This window comes from Zonotrichia leucophrys, chromosome 4 (genome assembly GCF_028769735.1).
Source record: "Zonotrichia leucophrys gambelii isolate GWCS_2022_RI chromosome 4, RI_Zleu_2.0, whole genome shotgun sequence".
In the NCBI taxonomy this organism is placed as follows: Eukaryota; Metazoa; Chordata; class Aves; order Passeriformes; family Passerellidae; genus Zonotrichia; species Zonotrichia leucophrys.
In genome coordinates this window covers 70,060,546-70,085,963 of record NC_088173.1, presented here as the reverse complement: position 1 = coordinate 70,085,963, position 25,418 = coordinate 70,060,546, and the positions used below count along the sequence as shown (strand labels likewise).

The 25,418-nt window shown below is 45.2% G+C and overlaps 1 protein-coding gene across 7 annotated transcripts in view; it reads left to right on the top strand.

The window, feature by feature from the left end:
• SLC4A11 (solute carrier family 4 member 11) overlaps positions 1–25,418 on the top strand; it is a 105,050-nt gene that overhangs the window by 58,032 nt on the left and 21,600 nt on the right. For all 7 annotated transcript variants that reach the window (XM_064712035.1, XM_064712034.1, XM_064712032.1 and 4 more), the window contains 7 exons: positions 3,989–4,112; positions 7,375–7,581; positions 12,301–12,385; positions 19,415–19,540; positions 20,245–20,358; positions 21,371–21,503; positions 21,798–21,871. In XM_064712035.1, the coding sequence (XP_064568105.1) occupies positions 3,989–4,112; positions 7,375–7,581; positions 12,301–12,385; positions 19,415–19,540; positions 20,245–20,358; positions 21,371–21,503; positions 21,798–21,871 (863 nt within the window). The remainder of the gene's footprint in view (positions 1–3,988; positions 4,113–7,374; positions 7,582–12,300; positions 12,386–19,414; positions 19,541–20,244; positions 20,359–21,370; positions 21,504–21,797; positions 21,872–25,418) is intronic.

Genomic DNA, 25,418 nt, shown 5'->3' with positions numbered 1-25,418 from the left:
GAATTTGTGCTATCATTTCAATGCCCTTTTTACAAGCTCAATTATTGGGGGATCAAGATAAAACTGCTGAGAACACAACCTGGCATCTCATTAAATCATAGTCCAGCATTTCCTGGGCTGACTAATACTGGGTGAAAATAGATTTTTTCAGCTTTCTGGCCAAACCAAGGGAGAGTCAAATGTAGCTCAAGTCAAACCAAAAAGGAACTTGGAGGCTTTGACCAAATCAGACTTGATTTAGAGTCAGCTGAAAATGTCTTGCTATTTCTCAGTTTTTTGGGGCTATTTACCCTCCTGCATTTTTTTTTTTTTAGTGGGAATTTAGGTTCTACTTTAAAAAAAAACTTGTTTCATTTTGAAAGTGACTTTCTTCTTGGCCTGAGCTGTGCTGACTTTTACCTGCAGTCTTGCTTGGCTTGGGATTTCTCCATGTAAACCAAGGAACTTTATTTTTTTTGTGTCTTTTACAAATATTTGCACAATTCTAGTTGGGACTGCAGTTTTGGTTTGTATTGTATTTGTATCTGGATTCTGGAATTAAAACAAAAGTGGGAGCTGTAAGTGCTACACCAGGGAATAGGATTTGAGTCAGCTATATAATTGCTTAAATTTGAAGAAAAGCTTGAGCTGCTGAATGATGCATGGGCAGGAGTGACTTGGCCTTGAACTGGAAGTATTGAAACATCATTTTTCCCCAAATTTATGGATGTAACAGAGGGAGAGCAGACTGAGATGAGGCTGCATTCTGCACTGTTCCTCCCCTCCATGCAGCCAGGCTCAGGTACATCCCATCTTCTCTGTGGCACCTGTTTAAATCTGGTTTTAATCAGGTTTGTCCTCACTAAATCAACTCCAGCCTGATTTGCAAAGGTGTTATTGATCTAAATTATTTGTACATTGACCTAAGTGTTAGAAATTCTCAGTTTTGCTGGTGTGATATTGGGATTTAGAGCCATGTGTCAGTGTCCATAGAGTTCTTTACAGAGGAGCTGGAGGAGACTCTCAGAAGTGTGAGAAACCTCAAACTCCAGCACTCTGGATAAAACTATTTGAGATGAAAAGGGTTGATAATGACAGTGAATTTCTTGGTGTCTTGTCAATGTCAATTCCACTGTGTGAAATCTTTCAATGCTGTGGGATCCTCTTTCCTCAGCTTGAGAAAACAGTGAACTCCTGACTTAGGGAAACACAAATTTTTGGTGGCTGCCATGAAAATGATCTTAGATGTAAGAGAGACCCAATAGCAAAGCTCAGTTTTTTACAGTCCAGTTTTCCCTCTGTACCTACCCAAGAAGCTCTTGAGCTGAAGTGGGATTTGACGCTGCTGGCAGGACTCCTGTCCCTGCAAAACACAGCTCTGGAGACAGTTCATGGAGATGAAACATAACCCTGTCACTCCAGGGAGAAAGAAAACTCCAGAACTTGTGGCTTGCTTTGTTATTGCGCTGTATAATAGGCTTTTCCAGATTGCTTTGTACTTGAGTGGTTTCTTGCTTGGTCAGGTCCTGCCTGGTGCACATGGCAGGGAAGGAAAGGTGAGTGGGAAGTGTTGGTATTGAATTTATTAACCCTTGGCTCCTCCAGGGGTTAAGAAATTGTTGATACAGCCCTGTGAGCCACAGGTGCTGATACCTGCTGCTGCTGGCCATGGCTGGGATAGAAATTATGTCCAAAATGCCCAGCAAACCTTCATTTCTAAAACAGATTAATTGATGAGCTTGATGCCTCAGGTTTTGGTTTTTATATTTTTCAGATTCTGTGCTGCTTTAGTGTGTGGGTCTGGGTTTCATATGAGGGGATGGTGAGCTCTGTGCACAGAGCAGGGAGACAAAACAATTCCTGCTCCAGCTGGGCACCAAGGACAAATGACCAAATCTCAGGCCCAAAATTGCAAACAACATGGGCTGAAGAGAGAAAAACAAGCAGGATGGGACTGCATGGGCTAAATTAGACAACTCCAAGATGCAAATGGAGCAGAACTTATAAAAGTGAGAGACCCCATGACCAGTTGTCCATTTTGTGACCATTTTGGGTTCATCTTGGGTGCAGCCCTGGCTGGGCTCTTGTGCTGCCCAAGGTAGATCCATTGAGGTCTTTTAATAAATCCCTACTTTATTGTTTAGCTCTAACCTCTGTTCTGGGTAAGCCTTCGCAAGGCATCAAGCTCAGCAGCTGAGGTGTGCAAATGCTGAGAGCTGAGCTCAGAATTAATGTTAATGCTTTCAGTAATCATTCACTGCTGGTGACCAGGTGGGTGAAGGTGGCAGAACTGAAGGTGTTGGGCCACTTGAAGGTTCTCCAGTTGGTCCAAAGCCCAGAGTTCATGTCCCCTCTGGCTTATTGAGCTGTAACACAAGGAGACTTGTCTGCAGTCCAGCCACAGCTGGATTGCAACCAGGGGCTTGGCTTTGGTTGTGAAAACAAGTGTTGCTTGCACTCTATTTTCAATTACTTCAAAAGATATTTATTCCTCACCTTAGGACCTGCCTTGATCTTTCTCTCTTGCAAAGCTGATTCAAGTACAAAAAGAACAAGAGGCTGTGGTGAAGGGAAGTTAGGAAATAAATGAACCAGTGTCATCTTTCTCATGCCCTGTATTGTTCTAATTAAGCTGTTTGCTTGCTCTCAGACAAGTGTCTGTATGAGATTAATTTGTAGAAGCAGGCTGCTTCCAGTTTGAGATCAGGAAGTCAAACTCAGTAAGAAAATACTTGATGGTGTGATTTTTAATTTTTTTAAATGCAAATATTGAAGAACTTGATAGAAAATCTGACGTAGTCCAGACCAGGACATCTCCAGCTGAAGATCTTGTTAATGGAACAGCCCTCAGGGTGCATGGGGGTGAGAATACATCTCAAAAACAAAGAAACAAGATGGATTATGGAAGAGAAATTAGAGAAATAAATCTTCCTGTTGGAGGGCTGTATTAGGTGCTTGTTAGATGAACAAAAGGGAGCAAGCAGCTGAAATAACTTTGAACCAGGTAAAAGGAGGGGAGTATATAATGATAACTCTGGGGCAGGAAAACATTTCCATACCTCTTCCAGGTGTCTGTAGGCAAACCCTGTGTGCATTTTCCACCAGTGGTTTACAGAAGGGTTGGGAAGTGGTTGGTGGCTTTAAAGGGAACAGGAGAGCTGAATGCCAGGCTGACATTACTCACTTGCTACCCCTGAAGCAAACCCCAAAATTTTCCAGCAGGCAAAGTGGCAGCTAAACAGGTCCCAGCTCTGGTTAAATATCCTGAGGTGGAGACAAACCTGATCTTTCACAGCCTCTGGAGATGATCCCTGTGTTTATTCCACACAACTTTCTTTGTTAGTCTTGGTTCTGGGAGTCAAACATCCATCCCAGCCCCTGGATCACAGCCAAGGATTTCCCTCCAAGCACTAATCCCATCTCTGTGGTTCTTGAGCAGGGAGGTCAGCCTGGTTTCTTTAACACTTGGGAGCCAGAAAGTGGAAAACAACAGCTGGGAGCAAATGGGGAAAGCCATTACAACAGAGAGATCTGCCTGAGGCAGAAGTGGGAGTACATTGGCTTGGCATTTTGCCTTAGTGTTTCCAGAAGCACCTTGGGAGATCAGGTGAAATGAAATGTAATCTGCTTTCCAATAATGCAGGTGGTTTTTCATAAGAGGCTTTTTTTTTTTTTTTTTGTGTTTGTGTAGACACTTCTGTAGCTCTGCAGGTACTCAGTGTGTTGTGCTCTCTGTCATTTGTTTTTTTGGCTGTTAAAAAGCAGCTGGAGGAAAAGGCAGAATACACCTTGAAATCTTGAAAGGTATTTCCCATCAAAACATAGATGTCAAATTGTACAAAAGGGAGCAGAATTGGGCTGATAGTAACTAAGTTTAAGACTTCAGATGTCTTCAACCAACATCATAATGTGTTTCTCAAAGGTGAAATGTGTTTTTATACCTTGTGCACCAGGGGAGATCATGCCTGGAGTTGTGGGGCCCAGTCTGACAATCCCCTTTTCCCCACAGTTGCACTATAAAGTCCCTTCAGCGACGTCACGTTTGCATCAGCCGCCTGGAGAGGCCTCAGAACTGGGGGGAGAACTCCTGTGAAGTCAGATTTGTCATACTGGTCCTGGCTCCTCCCAAAATGGTGAGTTTTGTTCTTCTTGCTCCATAATTTCAGCAGTTTCTCCTGAGTTTGTTGTTCCTTGGGCTCCTCCGAGGGTTAATAAATGTTTTTAAACATTTATTGGTTTGTTTTTAAAACACAAGGGGATGTGAAAAGGCCTGAGGTCTTCTCAGCAGCTGTCAAGATGATTTGTGCTGTTGGTGAGGGGTGGATTGGTGGGCTGTCCTTGTCTCATGGCCTGTATCCTGATGGGGAGGAGAGCACTCTGTGGTCCCCATAAACACCTGGGATGCCCTTAACACTCCATGGATTCCCCTCTCCAGCTGGAGCTGCTATTTTTAGAAGTAAGAAATGCAGTTCCTTGCTAAAGCCAAGCTTTTGAAAGGCCCTTGTGAGCCTACAGCTGGTGCCCCAGGGCAAAGGTCTGGGTTGTTTCCCAGCAAACTTCCCTGATGGGGCTGACATTTACCCTGCACGTGTGGCTGCAGCAGCTGGAGGTGATGTAGCCAAGAGGAAGATGATTCTTTTTTGAGCTCTGTTGCAGTGAGGGTGAGACTTTCTGGGAGCTGTGGTGCTTTTAAGGCCAGCCTGTCCCTGAGGCTCCTTGGGTTCAGAGCTTTTAGCACCTGAAACAGCAAGGTTAAAGCTTGCTCAAGTTCAGGTTCTTTGGTGTTGACAAGAATGGCACAGTAGAACACTTTTACTGCAATCAGAATATCCTGAGTTGGAAGGGACCCACAAGGATCATCCAAGTCTGACTCTGATATCATGGGGTGCATCAAGGTTAATTGGGGATCACCATCCTGTCTTCCTAGAAAGCCCTGGCCTGACCAAGGTGGTTCTTGCAGCTGATGGCTGAGTGGTTCAAAGCTCAAGACCTTTTCACACTCCAGCTGGCTGTTTACACCTTGGGGCTGCTGGGTCTGTGCTCCTGGGAGGTGCTGGAGAGGTTGAGGACCTTTCCTGGGACAGGATATGTCCTGATTCAATTTCCTGCTCTTCAATGCTATCTGTGTGACCTTGGCACCTGCTGCTCTGGCCTGTCTCCTCCCCCCTTCACCACCACCCACATTTAAATGGGAATCCTGGTGTTTCCTTCTTTCCCAGGATTTCTGGCAGGTCTTTCCCAACTTGCTTTTGGCATGGACCTCGAAGCCAACAGGCTGAAAACATATTGATGTTCCTTGTGCAAAGCAGGAGGGAGAACACCTGGAGCTGTGTGCAGCTCCATGGATCTGTCCCTCATTGTTATCTGGGGCCAGCTACGTGCAAAGCCCTCACCAGCGGCTCTGCATCCGCTGGGATCCCCAGAGTTTGCAATTCCAATGGTCAGCATCAAATTAAGGGAAGGGAGTGGAGGCCAACAGAGCTTGCACTTGCCAATGTGCTTTTTTATTTTAAATGGGTTGGTGGAGCCAGCCCCAAGTGCGCATTTCTGGTGCAGCAGTTAAAATAATTAACCTGCTGACAGCATCACGTTCAGTGGAAGGGGGGAAAGTCCACAAAATGGGCATTTGTTATGCTGGGAATCCAGATTCTTGGCCTTGCTAATATGGAGGAAGGTAAAAAAAAAGAGCTTTCCTGCAAATATCTATCCTCTCTAAACTGTTCATCTCCTTAGTGAAGGAAAAATGGGAAGAGCATTGGGAATATTGAAGCAATCCTTGCAGCATCCAGCCCAAGGATTGTTGCTACTTCGAGGTGAAAGGTGGAGCCTTCTCTGTGATGGCTATTCCAGGCTGGTTCACAGACTCTAAAAGCAAGTCTCAGGGAAAATCCTTCACTTGAATCCAAACCTCTCCCTGGAAACTTAAATTGAATGTGCCCTAGTGAGTGTTTGAAGGGACATTCCTGGTGATAGAATCCCAGAATAGTTTGGGTTGGGAGGGGCATTTAAAACAATCTCATTCCAACTTCTGCCATGTTCAGAGACACCTTCCACTATCCCAGATTGCTCCAAGCCCCATCCAACCTGGTCTTGAACACTTCAGGGGTAGGGCAGCCACAATTTTTTGGAGCAAATGGAAGATGGGGCAGTTACAATTTTCCTGAGCAAATGGCAGAGAGGAGGATGATGTGAGTGATGGAGGAAGGACAGCATTAGCAATGACTCTGGGACCAGCTCAGTGCCACCCACGCCTGAGCTTCTGCGTCACCCACACTGAATTATTTGGTTGTGTCCATGGAGAAATTGTTCATCTGTTCAGTTGTGAATCATGAGAAGCAATTGGGATCAATCACAGATGCTCACTCTTCTTTTCACAGCAGAGTGAGGAGCTTGGAGGTTCTCCAGGGCTGGGGGAATGTTTGGGTGTCTCTGGTAGCTGCTGCCTGATAAGTGTAGAGTGTAGAAGAGGTGGGTGGGTTAAAACTTGGCATCAGAAGGAGCTTTTAATGAGCTGTGGTTCTGTGTAATTTAGTCTTGGCAAGTATTTCACCTGTCCTGGCCACAGTAGGAGCAGGTCAGGGCCTGGAGAGCTTGGATTTTGTGGGTTTGTGCAGGGACTGGGGGACCTCAGCCTCCTTTACTCTTCCCTTTGCATTTAATTTCTTGCAGTAGGAAAGCAGCTTGGATTCTGTTGGAAGCTGGACCCCCACAGATCAGGCCTGTGTCTCACAGAAATATTAAATCCTGAAAATAAACACTTTTTTCATGTCTGCAAGACTCCTGTCCCTTCCAATCATTTAGTGAAGACAGACAAGAGCTCCTTGTGTGTGTTCTCAGCTGTTTTTTCCCATCCTTTCCTCTGTGCCAGTGGTTACTTGAGCTGAGAGCTCTCAACCTCCACTTGTGCTGCCAGAATTGCTCCAGAGTGGCCAAATGAGTTGAGTTTTAATGCCCAGAAAATAGGAATCAGATGAGCACAATAATCTCAGTCTTTCAGATAAGACATCAGTACCTGCAGAAGCCTTTCCACCCCAGGAGCAGCAATGCTGAGGTGATGTTAAGTAGCAGAGATTGTCTTGTCTTGAAGGGAAAGCAGGGATAAAATGCACACTCAGCATGATTCAGCTTTGGATTGGTTTCTGGGAAGTTGATCAAGTAAAGATCAATCAGGGCCTCAGGACCTGTGGTGGTGCCTCCAGAGGATTCCGCTGTGGATGTGTGTTCATCTGCAACAACTTCCAACTTCCACATGTGCCCTCCTCCCTCAGGTCTCTCTGGGATCCTGGGAGGGGGGCAGGTTTGTCTTCAGAGGGATAAATTATGGGGTTTACCTTTCAGAAGTGAAATTACATGGTTTTACAAGCACTTTTTCTGTCTTTTTTTTTTCCTGCTTAGAAAAGCACCAAAACGGCCACAGAAGTGGGCAGGACCTTTGCCACGATGTTTTCAGACATAACCTTCCGGCAGAAGCTTCTGGAAACCAAAACTGAGGAGGAGTTCAAGGAGGCCTTGGTGTACCAACGCCACTTGCTGACGGTGGCCAATCAGAGACCCTCAGGAAGGAAAGATGGGCGCAAGTCACACGGTAGCAAACACCTCAAGGTGAGGCTTGGCCAGCACCTCTGCCATGCCCTGGTGTCCAAATCCCTCCATCCATCATCCATATATCCATCCATCCATCCGTCCATCCATCATCCATCCATCATCCATCCATCCATCCATCCATCCATCCATCCATCCATCCATCCATCATCCATCCATCCATCCGTCCATTATCCATCCATCCATCCATCCATCCATCCATCCATCCATCCATCCAAGGAGATTTGGGGTGAGGAGGTGAACATTTGAGGCCAGTGGATGCAGCAGCATTCCCAGCAAGCTCCCACCACCAAGGCTTCCCCAAATTTCTGCTTTGTGCACACCCACCTTTCTCAGATTTGCTATAAATCTCCAAAAAGCCACTTTAAGGTGCTGAAGGGATGCAGAGCACTTGGGGGTTTAAATGGTTGCAGGACTTTGATTCCAGATGCTTAGTGAAGGGTGGGATTAATGGATCCCTGCTCCTTGTCAGTCCAAGGTACTTAATCCTTACAATCAGAAGGCTCTGAAGGAAGCTGCTGCTTGTCTTTCCTGCAGCCAAAAAAGCTTCTTGGCCATCTCTGCACGGTAATTTCACTTAAAAGTTGCCTGTCAGTATTTGGCCTGAATTCTCCCTGTTTGATCTGTAGCTCTGTAAAACATTACTTGCTTTGTACTTTAAAGTTGGAGGGAAATGCTGTAACTCAGCTTTCTTTTCTGGAATTTCCTGTGTGTTGGTCATTGCTTTGTTTTTCCGTTCAGAAATCCATTCTTTAAGCAGACAGCATACCTGAAAAACAAACTGGGCTATCCCCAGCATGCTGCTCCTGTCTCTGCATTACAAATAACCCCAAAGCTTTGGGTTGCTTATAGTGCAGGAGCTGCTTCACTTATCACTTATTTTTTCCCCCTGGAACAGATTTAAGGGTTTTGATCTGCACATCTGGAAATGAGCAAAGCTCATGTTTTTCCTGTGGAATCCCCTTGCTTATAGGTAGTGCTTTGAACTTTGCTAGACCCCAGATCTGCTCTTAACTTTGCAGAACAAGTCCTGAAACCCTCTTTAAACTCAGGTCATGCAAGGCAGGGATATTTGGAGTAGTAATTTACCTAAAGTAGGTTTAACCCTCTACACCTGGCCTTTCAAATGGATTTTTGTTAGAGCAGTTGAAGTGTCTGACTTTGTCTTTTGCTAAAAATAGCCAAAAACATGTCTCCAGAGGGTTTTCTGCTCTGTGGTTTGGTGAGGAGGGCTGGATGAGACACTGAGTTTGTAGGTTTTGGCCCTGACACTGGTGATTCCTGCTGGCCTGCTTGGAAAAGCAGCCTTGGCCAGGCTGAATTCTGGTTTCTGTAGAGGGTGACACTTCTTCCTTCAGCTCTTGCTTTTGGCATTGACGGTGTGGGCCTGGATTTGCTGAAGTGTTTTGTCTTTTTAAAACCATTTTATCCTTGAGGTCTTGGGAGATGCAGCCTCTCTATCCCCACCTCGCCCTGCCAGTACAAAGAGCTGGGAAAGGAGATTTCCTGGCAAGCCAAGGTTTGCCTGGAGAAGTGAGGTTGATTTGACCTCTTAGGTTGGATTCCTCAGCTCCTGAGAGCCATCTCCAGCTTTTCCTCCCTTGTGGAGAGGAAGCATTTAATATGAGCAAAACAAACCCATGTGAGAGCAGGAGTGTAATTTCAACCTGTCAGCCACCCCCAGAGAAATAAACACCCTCCCAGGAGCCCCTGGACTGTGACAAGTGAGCTCTCAGGAAGGTGTAAAGTCTCTGGGTGACATGAAAATCTGGCCTCTTGGGTCCTGCAGTGATGGGAGAGGAAACAAGCCTGAAATTCTGGGTGTGTGAGTGGGATTTTTTGCAAGTGCTTGTTTTTACCTCTGCTGAAATACTGAGGGGGATGTGACAGTCACATTCCCTGCTGTGCCTACAGCACTGTCACTTTGCTTTGGCTCATCTCAGAGGATTATTTAGGCAGGGCTATGTACTCAATCATAATTAAGTCAGCCTGAAATCCTCTTGTTTACTGAGGCATCTAATTGTGATTTTGTTCATGGAGGAGCCCCTAACAGCTGTGATGTTTTTCTGGCTGTGATTTTGTGTCCTGTGTGGATTTGCTGAGGGGGCTGTGTGTGCTCAGCGTCAGCAGGAGGGGGATACAGAGGATGATGTGGTTTTGCACAGATTCATGTCCCTGATCTCTGTAAAATACTCCTGCAGCCCCCCAGCACTTTTGGGGAGGGCTGAGGAAGGGTCAGAGTTGTTGGAGCACATTTTTTCTGTTTGGCTTTGTAGCTGCTAAGTGCTGGCTTAGCCTCTTCTCTAACCCAAATAATGGTAAGAAACTGGGAGACATTTGTAGAATGCAAAGTGGAAAAATTCATGAACTTCATCTCTTTGGCTAGGTTGGGGGATAAAAGTGAAACCAAAAAGGGCTGTAACTTTGGAGGCCAGTCTTTCATATTCTGTATTTTTTATCTTTTGTAACTCAGTCTTTTAGCAGCCTCCTACTTTAAGGAAGGCTGGAGAGGGCGTGGAGTGACAGGAGAGGGGGGAATGGAATTAAACTGAAAGAGGTAGATTTAGATGAGATATTAGGAAGAAATCCTTCTGTCACAGGGTGCCCAGAGAAGCTGTGGCTGTCCCTGGATCCCTGGAAGTGTCCAAGGACAGGGCTTGGAGCCACCTGGGATAGTGGAAAGTGTCCCTGCCTTTGGACCTGGGTGGGCTTTGAGATCCCTTCCAGCCCAAACTATTCTGTGATTCTGTGGTATCTCTGGTGCAGCCCAGGTTGAGTCTGAGGGTAGAGAGCAGAGAGGAAAGCTCACAGGAGGATCAGCCCAACAGAAGGAACAGCTTTTCCTGCTGGTGAGGTTCCACTGACACCCCCTACCCTCATTCCACACTCACACACACAAGAAATAAGTGCGTGGAAGAAATCAGAGCGGGTCTTAAACGTAACCCTGGTGCCTTGTGGGATGAGTTAGGCAGTGCTTTCCTCCTCTGCACACTCCCAGCTGCCTGGAACAGCTTTTGTTCCCCAGAGCCCTCTCCCTGCTGCCCCAGGCCAGCAGCAGCCTCTGCTCCTCCTTCCCTGCAAGATGAGACACCCTGAGCATCCTTTCCCTGTGCTCACTGCAGCATGATAAGTAAACATCCCAGTCTGAGGCCATTGTGATTCTCTGGCTGACTCATGCCTTCAGGAATCTCTTTCTGGGGGGAAAAATTAAATTGCTTTTCGAGTGCATCTGGCTTTGATGTCCAGCTCTGCCACCAAATATGGTTGAAGCACTGAGATTTTTTTCAGAAATGCTTCAAATGCAGATGTTTTGCTGGCAACACATCTGTCTGCTCATCCTGGTTGTTCAGGTTAGAGTTGAAACTGTCCTAAAGTTCAAAAAGTCCTACAGGTGCATTGGCAAATAGCAACAGAATTGACTTAAATAGCTGAAATCTGAGATGATACAGTCACTGATAAAGGAGCTGCTCCTCTTTGCACCCCAAACCCAGTGATTGCTGTGCCTGGTGTGTTCCTCCTAAAGGAAAATATCCCCTTCTTTATTTTGTTTGTGGTTCTGATTTTCCAGGTGCTGCAAACAGGTGAGTCCCAGGAGAGAAGGCAAAGCTGTGTGTAGTCCATAAAATGAGCACTGTACCTTTCTAAAGCAGTCATTTTTATCAGTTTCCACATGAGGCAGCCAAAGGAAGAGCTCCCTGCTGCTTTGAGATGATCTGTCAGTGTAAATTTTGTGTCTGTAATTTTTATTTCCCCCCTTACACTCCCTAGCAGAGGTTATAAGTCTTCTGTGCCTGTTTCTGCAACAAATACATGAAATGTTTTAGCTGAGGCAGCTGGGGTTGTTATCACTGCATAAAGGTGCATTTGATTTTCAGAGTGGCTTGTGTGCTCTGAGAGTAACAGGAAAAAATCTGACAGGTGCCTCATTTGTAAGTGTTGCCTACCCTGATGCTTTCCATGTGCTTTCCATAAGGAAGGACTTGTGAGGATTGGGAGGCTGAGAGTCAATAGCAGCTGTCACATATTCCTGACAAGCTCCTCATTGCCTGTGGTGAGCAGCAGATCCTATCAGCAATCCCACTGCACCTTGCAGGCCCCCAAACCAGGAATAAAAGGGAAAATGTTGGATTTTTGGAACCCTTCCCCAGTGTTTTTATTGTGTTTTAAGGGCAGAAATTATGGTTGTGTGGATTTACTCAAGCTTTTCCCTGTTGATGGAGTTTGAGGTGCAGACAGCCTGAATTTCCTCACATCTTTTGAGGTCTCCCTTTGCCTCGGCAAAGCACTTGCTGGGGATCCTCTTTCAGAGGTTTCACATGGATATAGGAGAATTTTTGTGCTGGCATCTAAAGGAAAAGTTGTGTGAAGGGATGGGGAAGGCACCTCAGACATGTTCAACCCCAGGACACCCAATGTCTGATCCATCCAGTGGATCCTCAGCTCCCTCACCTGCAAACCAGGGATGCAGATAGGAGTGGGAGGGGGAAAAGGGAAGGAAGGGAGGAAAACAGGGTGGTCTGGGGGATTTTCTCCTTTACAATGCTATGAGGATATAAATTGAATCTGGGCGAGTTTATTTTTATTATCACGACAAGATGGGATTTGAATGCCCTATTGAAAACGAGCCCTCTCACTCCTATCAGGCTTGAATAAGGAGCTTAATCTCTTTAACAATGCATGAGCCCTTACACTGACACAGCACTTCCTTCCTTTCTTCAGCTGCAGGACTTTCTCAGTATTGGCAAGGGGATTTCTGATGACATTGCACGAAGATTCCCAGTGTACGCGCTGGATTTCACCGATGGTACGTTGGCCAATGTTTATGGAAGCGCTGCCCCGAGTGGGGAATTTTTTTTTTGTGATGTGATGTCCTGTTTACAGTGTGCATTCAATGTGTGCTTTGATATGTGTAACAGCTCTCCTGGCCCTTGTTTAAAAGGGTGTTTTGGCAAAAGCCGGTGAATGGGCAGCGTGGAGCACTGGAGAGGAGGCTCCTGCAGCGTTTCCTTAATGAAGGTGCTGGCTGTGCGCGGATGAGGGTTTTAATTTTTATTAAGCGGTGATTAAATGGATCGATTATTACCGTGTGTAGACTCACATCAACTCCTTGCAATCTAATTACTCAGCACTGGCCTGATAGGCCCTTTCTGCTGCCTCTGCAAGCTGGCTCCACACTAATTATAGTGATGCTGTGGGAGTTGAGAATGCTTAAACAAAATGTGAGCTGCAGTAACTTCAGCCCGGTGTTGTGAAAAACAGGATACGGCTCGTCCGCTGCCGCCAGATCACACGAGCAGCACACAGTGTTTAAAGTGAGCCTCAGCCTGATGCAGCTCCCACAGTGGCCTTGGGGTTTTGAAGAGTTGTTTTCTCCCTTTTCACTCACAGACTTTCACTTTCTTGAAGGCTGGGCGGAATCTTCAGGGCAAAGTGAGGTTACAGAGCCCGAGCCTGACATCAATATGTGTTTCCTGCAGCTTGTTGGGGAGCTGGTTAATATATTCAATCTCATACCCAGAAAGTTCAAATAAAACAGAGAATTAAAGTGTAGGCAGGGAGAACCTTGGAGATTTATCAGCTATATCAGGAATTTATCCCTTCCTGCTGTTAAATCCACCTTAGCTCAAGTGTGTGTCCCTGCCTTCCTCAGTGCACCAGTACTGTGAAGGCTCTTGAGATGAAGGTGTTCTTCTTTGGATTAGGCATAAAAAAACCAAGATGCCCACCCAGACCCCAATTTTCAGAGTATTCTCTTGCAAAGCCATCTTCCACAGGCAGCTTAAGCTTCAGAGAGGCCTGGCCAAGGCTGTGGATGTGTCCTCACTCCCTTCCAACCAGGAGAGGAACGTAAATGAGATGTTGGCTTAGCACAGGGGTTGAGTGCTGGGTGCTTTCTCCAGGTGCACTGCTGGGATGCAATTTATTTTCAGGAGACTTGGTGTGATAGGAGGGCTAAGGCTGATTTCTCTGGGGATTTGAGGGTGTTTTAAAGAGGATGGGAGATGTAAAATGATTTTCAGGGGAGCAGCAAGGATTTGGATGAAACGGAAACAATTTTTGCTGTGTGAATCACTGGCATCAGGTCTGGCAGGGGACTTCAGCTCCTAATCTGGACACTTCATCCCTTTGGCTGTTGCTTTCTAGAGCTGTCAAAAGCTCATTTTTCATTATAAAGGGATTTTGAAGCACTTTAGAAGGGAACTGCTGCAGAAGTGCCTTGTGGGGACCCATGTTCACCTCAAGACAGAGCAGTGTCTGCTGTGCCTGTCTGAGCTCAGCAGGCACAAAACCATCAGATTTTGGTCCTGCAGCCAATTCTGGCTGTCAGCAGATTTAGGAGCCCCCTTCAGGGTCCATATTGTGGCTCCGTCTGCATCCATATGGATCCTGTGGGTGCTGCCTCAGCCCCGGGCTCTTGGCTGTGAGTTCTGCAGGCTTTGCTCACACTGATGTACAGAATGGGCATAAAAGTGGGATAAAATGCAACCACAGGTTAAAAAGTGTCAGTGATTTGTTATACAACTTCTGGAGAGTGGAAAAAAGCCCAGTGAAACTCCAGAACTACTTCAGCTCAAATGGGAGGTTCTCATTGTAGGAGCAGTTGTGCCCTTTCAATAGAAAAAGGGGATTTTCTAAAAAATACTGTATGTTAGTATGGCCATTTCTTTCCAGAAACCAGAAATTAGGATGAATTCTTTAAGGAGCTGCTTGAAATGAAAAGCAGATGGAGCATGAAGCATGTGCCATAAACTGCTGAGACTGAAGGTGATCAGGAATGTGGAATTCCTGGAGCATCTCAAAGCAGTGGTGCAGCAGAACACGAGGGATTTGAACTATCCCAGTGTCTGCACTCCAGACAGCCACATGTGCACCATCAAAGAGCTCTGAATTATAAAGATGCTGGGTTTTGGATGGTTGGAGTCTCTAAATCCTCAATCTCAGAAGCATCCTGGGGTTTTGGGTTAGACAGATAAACCCATCAGGAGCAGGGGGATAAATAATGAGGTTTTTTGTAGGACCAGAAAATCTTTGGCCAGTTAGAGTTTTGTGGGATTGGTCCCTTTTCACACACTGCACAAATTTCCCTTAAAGGAAAAGTCTTTCTCTTTTTTTTTGTTTCTTTTTACTTCAGATTAGAAACTCATCAACTTAATGTTGTGGCAATCTTGTGCATTTTACTGAATGGGTCAAAGGATCAAGGAAGAGTTTTCTAAACATTTTTCCCAGGATTTTGGTGATAAAGATGGCTTTTAATAGATGTCTTCCAGCAGGAGCATCTGAAGATGAACAACTAGGCTATGCTGAGTCTGAGAACTCCTGTAGTTTTCCTTTAAATTGGAATTTATTCCATTTGGCTGTGACCTTTGTGTGTAGGATTCTATCTTAAAAAACCAGTGTGACTGAACTTCATCCTGATCCTGTCAAATTGGCTCAGAGCACTCGTGAGTCAATTTTATTACTCTTTAAGCCTCAAACTGGAGCTTCCAGAAATTTCTTTATATTGAGGCTGGTTTGAGTGAAAGGGGATTCTGCCTGGACTCAGATACAAGATTTCTGAAACTCCTGAAAGCTGCTGTCCTCATTCTTCAGTGTTATTTTCTGGGACAACACAGAGGAACAAACACAATTGCAGTGCCTGAAGTGCCCAGTGGGAAATGTGAGGTGCCTTAGATTTTAATGGTGAGCTTTGATGCTGTGTTCTTCAACATCCATATTCCTTCACCTCCTTCAGGGAAAATGAAGGAAAAAGAGGAAAACTGATGTTTATTCTTTCTCCCTGTTTTTTTTTTGAGCTTGTGTCTTTGATACCTGGTTGTGATGGGTGGAAAGTCCTGCTGGAAGTGTGGATTTCTCCCTGTCCTTGGTCCTGCAGGGGGTCCCTAACCAGCTCCTGAGGTCTGCTGGCAGATCCTTGGGATTTGCCGTGATGTTTTGCAGGAGGGAGATCTCCAAAGCTCCCTGCAATGTGGGCATGCTTAGAAGGCTTTAAAATGTTGGAGAAATTGGATTTGAAAGAGAACTTTTTGTTGCTGGCTGTCTAAGAGTTTAAACCTTGATCTGAACCCAGAGCTGAAATGTTGACCATGGACTGGTTTTGATTTGTGCCAAATCCTCATCAGCTTTCCTGCCTGGTTGCCTTGGCCACCTTGTCTGTCAGGATTCCATTCCTGGGAGGGGAAATAAAGGGATTGCAGAGAGGCCTTTCCCTGTCTCTCCTGCCTTAGATCAGATATGAGAGAGCTCCTGCATCACCCTGCAGCCCTTCATCCCTAAATACCACCTGGGTACCAAAGTTTAACATCCCAAACTTGTCATAATTGCCCAAAACATCCAACTTGGGTTGCTCTGGGGTCTCTGTGTGTCAGTGGTGGATGGGAATGTTCTAAAGATACATCATGTTTTGTGGATGGATGTTGCCTTCCAAGAGACCCAGGATTTCTTGGGAAATGGGCTGAAGGAAGTGAGATGGAAAGGGAAAGGAGTGAGCCTTGATCTGATTTTTCATGCCTCTCTGCTCTCAGCATATGCTTGGCTTCTGCTCCAAACTCCCTGAGTGGATTTCCTTTTCCGGTTGAGTTCTTAGTCCCACTTGTTCTGTGATTTATTCCTCACAGGACTTCAGGGAAGATTCATCTTCACAACATTGGGCAGAGTCCAGCAGCCACCACATAAATGAAAGCCCAGCTTTTGAGGGCTTTAGGAGAAGTTTGTAATTCTGAGTTTTACAGTGTTTTTAATATGAATTTTTTTTTTAATTAGGGCTTTAATAAACACATCCTTGCTGCTATGCTGCAGGTCATTGTAATTAAATTTTCTTTGCACAGGATGTTTCAGAGAATTGGGAAGAAACATTAACAGGCAGCTCAGAGAATGACCATCAGTTGTGATTTTGATTTAGTAAATACACAATTAATAGACTTCAGGAGCTGTAAACCCAATTTTTAGGGCTGCTGGTCATTGAGTTACTGCTATGGAATCCCAAGCACAGTGAGGCCAAAATTGCTGCAGTTTCCCCTGAAACTGTAACCTTGTCTCTACAAACTGTGAGATTTCAGAAATCCACGCAGGTAAAATGGAACTGTCACGTTGATGAACATAATTGCTCCCCATTCCAGTGTGTAGCTATACCTTAATTTCAGGGGAATGCTCCTGTAATAATCAGCTACTCAAATTCCACAGCTGGACCAAGAGTTGATTTTTATGCTATAAATTTCCATGGTGCAGGTGGAGTGACACATTTTTCAGTGGCTTTATGAGCCTTGTCACAGATGAAATACCATCAAAATGCATCTCACCTTCTTCTGAATGAAGCCACAGCAGTCCATGGGCTGCAGAACATCCTGAAAATGTTTCACCAGATGTTGGCTTTAAAAAGGCAGAAGGGCAAATTGTGGTTAATGCTGGATTTCAGTGCCTGTTCCAGGTGGATCTGTACAAGGAGAGGCAGTGTTTGGTTGTGACTGCAATTAAAGAGTGAGCAGTCAGCTTTGGGAAGGAGTGTGTTTAATTATTGTCTCCATTACAAAGTGAATTTCACTGCCCACCAGAAGGATTCTTGATCCTAGAATCTTATGTGGCTGATTATGGATTAAAGAAAGTGCTGGAAGTCTTGGACCCAGCCAGGATGAATCACAGAATTACTGAAGTTGGAAAAATCCTCCAAGATTGAGTCCAAGCTGTACCCAATCCTTGTCCCCAGCCCAGAGCACTGAGTGCCACCTCCAGTCCTTCCTTGGACAGCTCCAGGGCTGGGCACTCCCTGGACAGCCCATTCCAATGTTTAACAACCTTTTCCATGAAGAAATTCCTCCTGATGTTCAGCTGAACTCCCTTGGTGCAGCTTGGGTCCATGTCCTTGTGCATAAGGACCTCCATGACCAGCAAGGGCTCCTTTGCCAGGATGGAATCTGAAAATGAAATTTTGTAATGCTCTTCAAGGTTTCTTCCTTCTGCCCTCTCATGCTATGGTTTAACCACCTGAACCTTTTAAAAAAAGATATTATTTGCTTCTCTGGACCTGGTTGTCCTTTCAGAAATTATTTCAAAGCTTCCAGGCATTGTTGCCCCTGACCTTTCACATTGGAAAGACTCCTTTGTCCAAAAAGCAGTATTTTGGAGTGATAGAGAATCCTCTGAACCAGGGTGTGACCATGTCTGCTCATGGAACCTCCCCTCAGCCCTGTTTCTCTTGCCAAATCCTTCCTTTTCTCTAAAGGCTTCAAGCAGTTTGGGCTGTGAGGTTGGAGTCAGGATCACAGGATGTCTTCGTCTGTGAGAATTAAATTCCAACCCTTTGGGTTGCCAGGAGTAGTCAGGAATGTGACCTGTGGTTTCTGGATCTTCCCAATAAATGCAAAAGAATTTGCCTGGGAACAGCTGGGTCTGATGACTCCCAAAAGGTCAAACTCATATTTGCATGCTTGAGGTGTCTCTTGTCAGGTTTTAGCCTGGACTTTGAGGATGCTGAGCATCAGAAGTGCTCTTTGTGTCTGTTCCTCTCCTGCCTGCAAGCAGGCACCTCACAAGGTGTCCTTTATTCATGTGGCTGCCTGTTCATTACACATCACCTTTGATTTTTGGGTTTTTACGTCCTCCTCCCATCCTTATCTCTGCCCTGCAAATGGTGCAGAAAGCAGATGTTAGATAAGATCCCAAAGTCATTGAGAGATTTTTGTTCTTTTCATTCTGGTGATAAAGATTTTCAGTGTGGCACCAATAACCTCAAAAGCCAAGCCCTCCTTTATCTGATCCAACTAATTTTTTTTTTTGGTTTTACCTCTCTCAGCAAGGGACTGGTGCTGCAAAAGCTTAGATAGACATTTGGCAGCTCAGAGCAGATTTCTATGTGGGAATTCTTGGCTCTGGAGCCTCCCAGAAAGGGGAATTGGGCAGCTCCAAGCACCTCCAGCTGTTTTAGAGGAACAGCACCATCAAGGATGGTGGCACAGGCAGCCTGGAGGCTGAGGAGACTTTTTCCAGTGCATCCTCTCTGTTCTGTGGAAAAACTTGTGTTCTCCTGGAGCAACATCAGCTGCTGTCATCTCATCCTTTCTCCTGTGCACCCCCAGTGAGCTCATATCAGCATCAGCCTGAAAACAGGAAGGGGAAGGGAAGCTACTTCAGAGGCTCTTAAATTCATATTCTGACACTTTAATTCTCTTTCTGGCTGCTTTGTGTTTTGGCCTGGTGTGGTTTTTTTTCCGATGGAGATGAGAGGGGTGAGTGGATGGAAAAGAGAGAGGCTGTTCTTTCAGCAGGGCTTGGTAAATCAAACCTCAGTGCAGCCATTCCTGACCTCTGGGGCTGTTTGTTTTTTGTCCTTCTGCCATTTTTTGGCTCAGAGTAGCATATTATTGATCAAACCTACAGCCTTAGACTTCTGTCTAGGGAAAAATGAAGTGCTTAGTGTTTTCCTGCCCAAGAAAAGAGTAGGGAAGACAAGAGATTGTTGTGAAGCTCACTAGGGACACAGTCCAGAATGCCTGAAAAGTTGGTGTTAAAAAGGCAGGAGTGGGGGTTTATGAACCCTAAACTTACAGTTTCTGCCTTGATCCTCTTCCAAGCTCTGGGGATTGACAAAACTGAGCAAAAGGCTTCTTGTATTTCCTGTTTTGATGATGTCCAAAATGTCTGGTGGCAATTTTGGTGCTACTTCTGGTCCCAGATGAACAGAAGAGTGTGGGATGTACAGAATCAATCATTAACTGTTTGGTTCCATGTTTAAAGAGTGGACTGAATTTCTGCTTCTCAAGATGAACTAACAGTGGCTGTGGCTGATGTGAGAAGGTTTTTAGTGCTTTACCAACATGATTTTTATTGTGGTTTGCCCCAGGTATTATTGGGAGCAACAAAGCTATAGGGAAATACATCACAACCATGATCTTTCTGTACTTTGCCTGCCTCCTTCCAGCCATTGCTTTTGGGTCCCTCAATGATGAAAATACCCGAGGAGCTATTGGTGAGTTCATCAGTTTTGTGCTTCTTAAACTTGACAGTTTTGTGCATTTGATTCCATGTATTCAAAATTTCATTATGGTCACAGAAAGTTCTGAGAGTTTTTATTTACAGGGGGAAGACAAACCCAAAATCACGACTGAAGGATTTTTTTCTAATTAAGTTTATTATTTTTGTTAAAAACCAGAAAAATTGAACACTGCTTTGGGTGTTATCATCTGACTTGGATTGACACAGAAGTATGCTACTGTATTTTTGAATTATGCTGACTTAATGTAATTATTTGCACATTTTTCTTGGTACAAGCTGCTGTGCTTTTGACCTGGATTTGATTGCCAGCATTGAAATCCCTGGGACAGAGCTAAACATCATCCTTTATCCCAGTTGTAGAAGCAGTTTGTGCTGCAGTCACAGTTCAAACCAGCACTGGTTATGTCTTATAAGTGTTAAAATAAAATAAATACATTAAAAAGTATATATAAAATATAACAATACACAGAAAAAATTCCAGAGTCCATCAGTTAACTGAACATCTGGAAACCTAAATTATGGATACGAATAAAGGCTCACTTTTTGATTTATGAGTGTGTACTCTATAAACATTTCTTCGCCTCATGAGTGGTTTGTTTCTGTGCCCTGTGGAAGCTCCTGGATGAGGCAGGGATTGACCCAACTCCCTGTTTTTGTTTCCACCCTCCCCAATTCCAGATGTGCGGAAGACGATTTTCGGGCAGTGCATTGGAGGGCTGCTCTACGCCCTCTTCTCAGGGCAGCCCCTGGTGGTGCTGCTGACCACAGCTCCCTTGGCCATCTACATCAGTGGTGAGTCTGCAGCGGGGGATTTGAGGGACTGGGACTTTGGGTGAGAGCTTTCTAGAGTTTGAGTTGGGTTTGTTTGATAAATTGATGTTTAATGGCTGCTATCAGGGAAAGGTCTCCCCCAGAGGGTGGTGGGGATGGGAGCAAGCTCCCCTGGGAGTTACAGGGCACAAAGTCAAGGAGTGCTTGGATAAGGCTCTAAGGTACATCATGGGATTGTTGGGATGTCCTGTGTGGGGCCAGGAGTTGGATGGATAATCCGATGGGGTCCCTTCCAGCTCAGGATGTTCTGAAATTCAAAACCTGAATCAAATTCCTCCCCTTTCCATCACCATCAGAATATCCTAAGTTGGAAGGGACCCACAGGGATCATCGAGACCTGGTTTAGTTCAAATTGTTTTTCTGAAGAAATCATTTTGCAGAGAAAAAAATAAATGAAAAGAAGCATTTCTTCAGCTTCAGTGAGAAAATCTGTTTAAGTAATGATTTTCTCATGTGGCTGCGTTTAACCAGCTTGAAACAAAGTTTTTTGGGTCTGTTGAGTTTTGAATTTTTCTAATCAATGTTTTAAAGTATCATCAGCAGCTTTCCAGGTACTGCAAGCTGATCTCAATGAACCAAAGATCAGCCAAAGGAACAAGCTCAGTTATCTGTGGGGATAACCAGAGGATGGGGCTGCAAAGAGCAGCTGTGACACCCCTTGCTCAACAGCATCCCAAAATGTCACTGAGAGCAAATTTCAGTTGCTTTTGTGGCCTCAATCTCCAGGAAAAATGCTTTGAGCAGTATGGGGGGGAATATTTTTCCAGGTGTCTCTCCCCATTTATCCTGGTGGAAGGGGAGATCAGTTTGTGTTGATCCAGTGGAAGTGCAGGAATATGGATTTAGTGGTATCTGTAATAAATGCATTGGGGTAAAGTGTTGAAATTGGTTCTTTGTGGCCTGGAGCAGATGGGGATCACTGGGTGGCAGTGACAGGAGTTGATTGTGACACATGAATGCTTCACTTTTGCAGTCATCCAAGGAATCTGTGATGACTACAACTTGGATTTCAATGCTTTCTATGCCTGGATTGGACTCTGGAACAGCTTTTTCCTTGTGATCTACTCCCTCTTTAATGTCAGCCTCCTGATGAAGCTCTTTAAAAGGTAGCTATTTTCAAGAAGTCATATTTTGATCAGATTATTCTTCAAATGGAAAAATTACACATTCCACAAGCTCCTTAATTATGAACTTGCTGCAAAATGTATTTTGTGAGAGGAGGAAAGTATCATTTTGGCTTATTGTTCCAGCTTGAAAGAAGTTCTCTGATTTACTGGGTTTTGTTTCTAAGTTGGAGCCTAACTCAGATTGGTGTATTTTCATGTAAATTGATGAATATGCGGATTTTTCTTTGAGCAGAGTTGAATGCAGCTCTATTAATTCCTGGGCTTTTTCCACAGGTCAACAGAAGAAATAATTGCACTTTTTATATCCATCACATTTGTGCTTGATGCCATCAAAGGCATTATTAAAGGTAAGTCTTGCAACAGAGTTTTTCAGAGCAGATCTCTGCTTTGCTGCCTTGTCAAAGGCAAGCACAAGGCTGCAAAAATGTGTGATGTTTGCTTGTTCTGTGTTCAAAGTCTTCAGGGGAAAAAAGAAAATCGGTGTGTGAGATAGAAGCAGCCCTTTGTCAGCAATTTACCTGGGTGTGCAGAATTTTTAGCAGCTCTGATTTCTGTTGGTTGAGACAGAATTGGTTTCTAAACTTCCACCAAATGGAGAAACCATTATGTTATTGATGTGAGTGCTTCCTCCTGATTCCAGTTTGGTTTTGAAAAAAAAACAAAAAAGTCCAATTTGAATGCAGTGTATGGAGTCCTTATTCCTTGACACATTATTCAGACTCTGTGGAGGGGAGTTGAAAGATGGGTTGGGATTTCTTGGTTTTCCCTGAGCTCTGAGACCCTTCTCTAATGGCAGTACAAGGACTGCAGTGCCTCCAGCACCTTCCTGAATCTCCTCTGCCCTTTCAAGCCACTTGGTTTTCCCATTTCTGGGTTAAATTCTACATCTCCATGGAGAGCCTTGAGGTTTAATAGATTCCTCTGAAACTTCTCTCCCTCCCCATGGGGATTGGCAGGAGGTATTTGAGAAGGTGAATCATGGTAGCAGAAATACCTTGTGAGTGGCAGCATTTCTGTTCATCCCAGTGAGGAGCTGGACAATTCCTTGATTTTTATGACCTGTTGTCCAACATCCCAAAATTTGAGCTATCTTTGAAATCCTTCAGGATACACCCAAGCACACTCCTTGTTTTTAAGACACTCAGGCTTGCAAGGGAATGCTTTCCAAGAGATTTGACACTGCAGAGCAATTTGAAGTGAGAAACTTTCTCGCTTGACTGGGAATCCTTAATTGCCTTGTGTGCTTTGATTGTGCAATCAGAGGGTGTTTTTTTCTCTGTAGAACACCTGCATCTTTTAAATATCCTGCTTGGAGCTTGGTGAGGCAGAGATTTTATGGGATAATTGTTGACTCTGTGAGCTTTGCTGAGTGTGTGCTGTCAGTGCCCTGTCCTGGAGGCATGGGACAGTCTCCAGGTGGTCCTCAACAGAAAATTCAGCTGCCCTGTAAAAATTAGCAAATATTCACAAAGTTTCTGTAGCCCAGAGCTGATCTCCCATAGCAGAGGTTAAAAGTGCAGGAAGCATCCACTGCTCTTGTCTGCCAGACTTTCAGGAATGTGCAAGAAAATCCGTGGAGTATTGTAGTGGGAACAGGAGAAGATGCTGTAAGACAAGGGGCAGTGGCCTTACTGACAGAAACCAGGTTTAGATTGGATATTAGGGAGAAATTCTTCCCTGTGAGGGTGGTGAGGCCCTGGCACAGGTTCCCAGAGCATCTGTGGTTGCCTCTGGATCCCTGGAAGTGTCCCAGGCCAGGTTGGATGGGACTTGGAGCACCCTGGGACAGTGGAAGGTGTCCCTGCCCATGGCAGGGGATGGAACAAGATGATCTTAAAGATCCCTTCCAACCCAGCACATTCTGTGATTTTATGTGTGATTAGTGAACCAGTTGAATGTTCTTTGTGCTTGTGAAAGGATGAATTTGCAGAAATGATGGTGATAAAGTCACACCAACACTCCTTTGCCAGCTCATGTTGGCTTCAGCTGCATCTGGGAGCGTTCAGGGCTCCACAGGTGGGTCCAAAGCTGTTTCCAGACGCAGGAGGGCACTGGTGCTGACAGGCACAGACTTTATCCTTAACCCTCTTAGAGCCCATATTTATAAACATACCACCAGTCAACTCATAGCCACAGGCTCACCTTTGTTCTTCCCTGTCTGTTTTTGAGGAGGTGATGGTTCACTGCTGCCACCTCCTCCTCCTCCCACTCAAAATTTTGGTTGAGCAGTTCAGTAGGAAGTGAAAGCTGATATTTTTTCGATGCTGTTTAAATGTGTCCTGTTAGTGCCTTGGCTTTTTGAGTGCCAGGGGACAATGCCACCTCTTCCCAGATGTTTTCCCAGCCTGTTCATAGCCTTGATTCTGTGCAAGGTACACATGCAGGAAAGGAGGGGACGGGAGCCAAAGCCACACGGTCCGGTGACACTTTGTTTTCACTGCCTGGCCCGGTCACCGAGGCTGTGTTTGTTTGATCTTGACATCTGCACTGAGCAGGAAATGGTGGTGAGCAGGCAGAGGAAAACAAAGCCAGCTCATGTTGTTGGAGGCTGGAGAAGGGCTTGGCTTCAGCCAGGGCACCCCTGGCTCTGCTGCTCTCTCTGGATGATGGCAGCGAGGTTCACTGAGCTCTGGTGCGAAAACAAACCAGAAATGTTCAGGAATCAAATCCTTCCCAGCAAGGTGGTATGTGATGAAGGCCTCCACTCTCTGTCTTGGCGTGTTCTTGTTGCTTGAATTAAAATACAAGAGTAAAGCAAGGTTTTTTTCCTCTGTCCAGGAGGGACTGGAGCAGTCCTGCCTGAGTTGGTGCATATACATGGAATTGCAGCCGCAGAGATGGAACATGGAGTGATGTAGTCAAGCTGAGCACCAAAGATCAGCCCCAAATATATTATTGCAATATATCCCAGCCCTAAATATACTATTGCATTATAGCCATCTGTGGGAGCTTGAGAAAATCTACAAGACCCAAAACAAAATCACTTGTTTGTTACTCATTCCAGTCCAAATCTTAATCCAGAGGAACGCAAATACATTCTCTGTAGTTCCTGGGTTGTTTGTGCTGCTGGTTTCTCTGATGCATCTCTGGGACTCAGTAGCACTCAGGGTGGGCAGGCTTTTCTCCCTGGCCAGCTGTGAATTCCCAGGAAATGCTGCCAGAATCATTTTTGTCAGGACAAAAGCATCCTTTGGCGTTCAGAGCCGGAAAGTGCAAATCTTCTAACGAGCCATTCTGTGCCAGGCTCTGGGTCATGGCAGTGCCCTGGGGCCCAGGATTTTTTTTTACCTGTTTTCAGAGCAGGTGTGTGTGTGTGTCCTGCCAGGGCTGAGGCAGCTGGAGCACAGAGGGAGGAAATGAAGGAGGGCAGAGCCTCTTCCATAGCACGCAATGGGGAACCTTTCTGGAGCAGGGTCAGGATGGGATTGTTCCTCACTGGGGGAACCTTTCTGGAGCTTTAAGGGGATCTCCTCACTCCTGGCTGCTCTTGGTGCAGTTTGAGAGGTTACATTTTGAGCTGTAAACCTTCTGTGATGTTTAAATTTATGTACAGATGTCTTGAATGAGAGGCAGTCTTGTCTCTTGTGGCCTATGTGCTATGCTGGCCTCATCCACTTGTGGAATGCCCAGACTCCTTTTAAAGCACCTTTAAATCCTTCCAGAGATGGTGCAGGAAAGATCATTACTGCTTTTCAAATGGCTTCTTTGTTGAACTTGGGGCATTTTACACTGGGGTGAGCTCCAAAGCAGCAGTAACACAACCTGGGCTTCAGTCCAGGTGGTTGCAAATATTTGTTGGGCTGCACAAGAACATTCAAAGTTCCCTCTCAAACATTCAGAATTAGTTTGTCTACACTGCTTTCCCTGTGGCCACTGCAGATGGAAAAGTTGAAA